The sequence below is a fragment of the Trachemys scripta genome, chromosome 7 (genome assembly GCF_013100865.1).
Source record: "Trachemys scripta elegans isolate TJP31775 chromosome 7, CAS_Tse_1.0, whole genome shotgun sequence".
In the NCBI taxonomy this organism is placed as follows: Eukaryota; Metazoa; Chordata; order Testudines; family Emydidae; genus Trachemys; species Trachemys scripta.
The window spans coordinates 113918147-113924146 of record NC_048304.1 but is presented as its reverse complement, the minus strand read 5'-3'; the positions used below and the strand labels follow the sequence as shown (position 1 = coordinate 113924146).

At 46.0% G+C, this 6000-nt stretch overlaps 1 protein-coding gene across 4 annotated transcripts in view; it reads left to right on the top strand.

Moving 5' to 3' along the window:
* ATRNL1 (attractin like 1) overlaps window positions 1-6000 on the top strand; it is a 1006335-nt gene that overhangs the window by 335114 nt on the left and 665221 nt on the right. For all 4 annotated transcript variants that reach the window (XM_034775239.1, XM_034775240.1, XM_034775241.1 and 1 more), the window contains exon 19: window positions 3540-3677. In XM_034775239.1, the coding sequence (XP_034631130.1) occupies window positions 3540-3677 (138 nt within the window). The remainder of the gene's footprint in view (window positions 1-3539; window positions 3678-6000) is intronic.

The window sequence follows — 6000 nt, the reverse complement described above, 5'->3', positions numbered from 1 at the left end:
AAAAAAAGAGGACCCTCCACGGGACCTGGCCCCGCCCATTTCTCCCCCCAGCCCCACCTCTGCCCCTTCCCCGCCCCAACCCCGTCCTACCTCCGCCCCCTCCTCCCTCCCCCTCCCAGCCACGCAAAAAGGGCTGCCCGAGCGCTACCGGCTTCACGGTTTGCCGGGCAAACCCCAGACCCTGCGCCCCCGGCTGGGCGCTTCCCCTCCCGGGCTCCAGCTGCGCTGGGGAAGCGCCGGCCGGGGGCGCAGGGTCTGGGGGCTGCCCGGCAAACCGTGAAGCCGGTAGCGCTCGGGCAGCCCTTTTTGCGTGGCTGGGAGTGGGAGGGAGGAGGGGGCGGAGTTGGGGCGGGGAAGGGGCGGGGCTGGGGGAGGGTCCTCTTTTTTTATTTGTTAAATATGGTAACCCTATTTCAGTAGAGTACTCCACAGCCTGATGCCCAGTAGCTAAGATTGTTGTGCTTCTGATTCTACAAAAATTTTACTCTAATACTTTTGGTTTCTGTAACTCTTGACAACTTTGCTTTTTTGGAATATCACGTATGGAGAGGCAATTGCTTAAACAGCCAGATTGAGGTTCTTGAAAATTAGAACCAGGATTTTGAATTTTACGCAGAAGTGAACAGGAACCAGTGAAGTGTGCTGGGTATTTCTTCCTGGATGGCCTCCATCTCTGTACTGTGTCCTAGGTATTTATAGATATATCCTTACACCGCCTTTGGAGGTAGAGAAGTATTATTCTCATTTTCCAAATGGACAAACCGAGACACAGAAATTTTGACTTGTTCAAGGTCACTCAGGAGGTCTGTAGCAGATCCAGGAGCTGAATTCATCCTTAACCAATAGATCATCCTTTCCCATTAAACTTTATAACTTGCTTTTTGTGAATGGTCCAGCTCCAATCTGCTGTGTATTGCACAAGTGTAGTTTTTGATTGGACCTAAACAGAGGGAGCTAAAGTTTTCCAATATTGAGGTGATGAATGTGTGGATCTCAGTTGACAAGTGCTCATTGGAAAGGAATGTAGGTGTACCAATAATTCAGAGGTAATAGAAGCATTTCTTGCACTATTGATGCCATTTTATGAAGAAGAGAAGATTCCAGTACACGCTATTTTGACAGATGCTTTCTCGACGGGTTGCTGTGAGGTCTTGGTAAGCTCCCTTACTCTTCATACCCATATCACTTCCATCTTCCTGATTTGATAGTTCTTTCAGAACCTTCTTTTGGAGCCACTGTGTCATCTGTGTGATGGCACTGGCCATATTGACTGAAGAGATGTATGATTAGGTGCTGTCAGAATGTTGGTGACAGGGTAAGCCACGTAATCATACAGCTTCTTCCAGGGTCTTATGTCTACTGAAAAGGAGGGAGAATAGGCTTTCTTATTGATAGTCCACTTCGGAGGGCTCTGGTGAAAGAGGAACCATTTCCCATCAACACTCTTTGGGATCTATAGGAAATGAATTATCTTAATCTTTTTTTTTTTTTTGATAACTTCTACTCTGCTGAGTCTTGTACACAGGTCAGCAACACTCAGGGATTGATTGTGCTGAAGACTGTAAACTGGCTGAGCAGTATGACCATTGAGGTTTCACTTCTGTCTTCAGCCATAAGGAGGTCCTCTGTCAGTTCTGCTAAAGGGCTCTCTTTCTCTGTGTGCTGAGTCCTGATTGTGAGGGATCAGATTTGTTAGTAGAGTGCATTAGGTGCTTTTGTTGCATGGTCATAACCACTTTTTTTTTCCATATGTTTGCCAAAGAAAAGGGAGGTTAGAGATTGGGTAGTTTGCAACCTTGTTAGTGTCTAATGTCAGTTTCTTAAGAACTCACTTTGTGGGTCATATGATAATAATTTTGGTCATTGGTGCATTCAGTGGTTCTCATTTTCACCAGGTGTGATGAGCAGGGGTTGGAGTCACTTAAAGTGCCCCAGCTTCAGTTATAGGGCCAAATCCCTTCAAGGAAGCTAGGATGGCGCTGGACTTGTTTTTAAAATTTTGTCCTTTCTCCCCTGTAGCCACCTATATTCAGCTGTTTGTTTGTTGATTGGTTCCCCCCCCCCCCCAAACAACAGTCCTAGAGCTCTTCACAATGGGCGGTACTGGTGTCTGGGATTTAGTTAAATCTTGGTTAATCAACTGATTAGCTATACTGAAGTCTTCATGACTGACTGGTAGAATTTATGGGAGAAAGGACGGAAGCTTTTTTGAACTATGAATGAGGACTGGATTCAATCAGTGTCAGTGAGATAAAAGACTGTCACTCAAGCCCTTAAGTCACTATTGTGACTGCTGCTGGAATACTGTGTCAGTTCTGGTGTCTTCAATTCAAGAAGAATGTTGAAAAATTGGACACTGTTCAGAGAAGAGCTGTGAGAATGATTGAAGGATTAGGAAACCTGCCATATAGTGATAAATTGAAGGAGCTCAATCTGTTTAACTTGTCAAAGAGAAGGTTAAGGCCTGACTTGATTATAGTGTAAGTACCTATGGGGTATAAATATATAATAAATGGGCTCTTTGGTCTAGCAGAGAAAGCTATAACACGATCCAATGCCTGGAAGTTGAAGCTAGATAAATTCGGACAGGAAACAAGGTGTACATTTTTATCAGTGAGAGTAGTTAACCATTGGAACAGTTACCAAAGGTTGTGGTGGATTCTCCATCAGTGACCATTTTAAAATCAAGATTGGACATTTTGTAAAAGATATGCTCCAGGAATTATTTTGGGGAAATTCTATAACCTGTTTTACACAGGAGGTCAGACTAGATCAGGGGAGCTCAAACTAGGGGTCGGGACCCCTCAGGGGGTCGTGAGGTTATTACATGGGGGGTCGCAAGCTGTCAGCCTCCACCCCATACCCTGCTTTGCCTCCAGCATTTATAATGGTGTTAAACATATTTAAAAAGTGTTTTTAATTTATAAGGAGGTCGCTTATGGTTTGTGAAAGGGGTCACCAGTACAAAACTTTGAGAACCACTGGACTAGATGATCACATTGGTACCTTATGGCCTTGGAATTTTTATATTTAACATTTCTGATCATTTATGAATTTTTGTCACAATACTGTTTTAAATTGGTTTTGTGTTAATTTATCTTAATACAGGGGTTCTCAAACGTCATTGCACCGTGACCCCTTCTAACAACAAAAATTACTACACGACCCCAGGAAGGGGGACTAAAGCCTGAGCCCAAGGTCTTCAGCCCCAGACAGTGGTCTTTGGCCCGGGCAGTGGGGCTTGGGCTTCAGCTTGGTCCTGGGCTTCAACTTCAGCCCTTGGCCCCAAAAAGTGTAAGCCAGCCCTGGCAACCCATTAAAATGGAGTCATGACCCACTTTGGGGTCCCAACCCACAGTTTGTCTTAATATATATCCTGGTCAGCAATTAACATTAAAATATTCAGAACTGCGATCTTCTGCATTTCTTGTAGTCAGAACTTTTTTATGGTTTCATTTTTTCTCTTAATTATTTGTACTCACAATAATTTTGTTCTCAGAAGCAAATTAGGCAATACATTTTTCTATTTTGTATTCCAGCTTGCCAGTGTAACGGGCACAGCACCTGCATCAATGGCAATATTTGTGACCAGTGTAAAAACCTAACTACAGGAAAACAGTGTGAAACATGCATGCCGGGTTACTACGGGGATCCAACAAATGGAGGCCAATGTACAGGTAAGTATCCTACCAGAATCAAAAGACACCTTCAGCGCTGTGAAAGTATCACTGACTGAAAAAATTGATATAGTATTATACATGTGCTGGACAGCTAACGTGATTCAGCGTCTAGATTTAGCTTTCTCGGAGAATGTTCACATTAAAACATTGTGTAACATTTGTAAGTTTATATATAAACACAAAGAGTAAGATTGTGGTTTTAATACACAGCTTGTATTGGACAGGGGAGAAGAGCTATGCACTGGTAGAAATACCTAAAAGTATTGTGCTTGAGAAAGGTAATATGCCTTGGGAGATCTGAGACAGTGTAACCGTCCCTGGCTTTTCAGGGATTCTGCTGCCATTGTCATGCATGACTCTTGCTGTCCCTATGTACCTGGAGTTCAATAACCAGAATAGTGCTGGGTACCTACAGAGAGCTATAGCAGGGAGCTTGCTCTCCTCCTATGCTTCTGTGCTTGTACACGGCTAGGTATAATCTAACTCTGATCATTTTCTTTTTACTCAAAGGAGGTTTTGAATATTTGAAAGATATTTATCATACAAGATGTTCATTCTAATGAATAAAACAAATAGGTGTGACTGAAAAGTGACTGTGTAAAATGACAACTGCTTACTCAACAGATCTGCCCCATGTTTGTGTTCTGTGACAAAGTCAGACTAGACAGCTACCAGAGAGTGGTGGATGGCAGATATATCAGCCCTAGAATGGTAAAGGCTCTTTCTTCTTTAAGTGATTGCTCATATGCATTCCACTCTAGGTGTGCGCGCGCCCCAAGCACAATCACTGGAAATGTTTCCATCAGTGATGCCCATCAGGGCAGCACAAATGCCCTCAACTGCCGCGCGCCAATAGCACCAATATAAAGTACCTAGCTGACCCCGCACTCCTCTGTTCCTTCTTAACACCAGTGTTGGTCGTTGAAACTGCTGTCTCTCAGTGGTCGTCTTCTTCTATCTGTACATAATTTGTTAGTTGTAGTCAGTTTTATTCCGTTTTGGCTAATTTTAGTGAAGTTCGGTAACTTCATGTTTTAGCGCAGTTTTTGTCCATTCTCCAGTGCCCAGGCATGCCTCGGTCAGGACCGGCTCCAGGGTTTTTGCTGCCCCAAGCGGTGGGGAAAAAAAAAAGCCGCAATTGCAATCGGCGCCAGCTCCACCGCGCCACTTTCTTCTTCGGCGGGAATTCGGCGGCAGGTGCTTCCCTCCGAGAGGGACCCGCCGCCGAATTGCCACGGAACAGCCCGACGTGCCACCCCTTCCCCTTGGCCGCCCCAAGCACCTGCTTGCTGGGCTGGTGCCTGGAGTCAGCCCTGGCCTCGGTCACTGGGCTTTAAGCCCTGCACCTCCCGCAACAAAGCTGTGTCCCTCAGCAACCCACGCTTAATCTGCCTGAAGTGCCTAGGAGAAGCTCACATTGGGCACCATTGCCAGATCTGCAGATCTGCAGGGACTTTAAGCCTTGCACAAAGAAGTACCGGGAGGCCAGGCTGAAGTTTTTGTTCATGGAGGCGGCACTGAGACCTCCATCTGAGCCAGGCCATCACCGAGTGCCTCAGTGTCAGTAAGAAGTGCTCCTCCAACCATACCAGAATCCTGGCACCGATCACCATCCCCAGGGCCTAGGAAAAGGCATAAGAAACAGCCAGCCAAGAGGGGACAATTCTCTGCACCAAAGATGGCCAGGCATGAGGATCAGAGTACAGTGCGATCTAAACAAAAGCATTCCTCTGCCTCAGTACCACAGTACTCAAGTCCAGTTCCAGAAGAGCCATCTACATCTGTGGCACAGCACTGATATTAGCTTGGTACTGACCATACCAGAGGCGTTTGCCACTGCCAGAGACCTTGTCTCCGTCTCGGTACCAGTACAAGAGTCAGTGTTATCAGTGCCAGCGGACAGGAGGGAACTGCTGGATCCTGTCATTGTGCTGTATCGTGCCCTTCAGTACCATCAAAAGGGAAACCTGTTCTACTTGCCTCAGTGTGGGCATCTCCACCACGGTATAGGTCATCAATACTGGTGTGAACAGCACCACCATGGTCACCAAAGAGACTCTCATCCTCTTCAGAATCAGAGATCGAATCTTATTCTTCCCGTCCAAGGAGATGTTCTCACCACTCCTCCAGGCATTTCTACCCTTCCATGGACCTGGGCAAGTGCATAGCTAGGAGGTCACCGGTGACCTATGATGGTCCATTGTCCCTTTTGGAACCCGTTGTTTTTCCCCCCCCAGTTTCCAGGGCTTATTCCAGGGCTTATTCCAGGCCGTCTTATTCAGTGGCCTCTGAAAGAAGGATGCCATTGTCCCATCGAGCC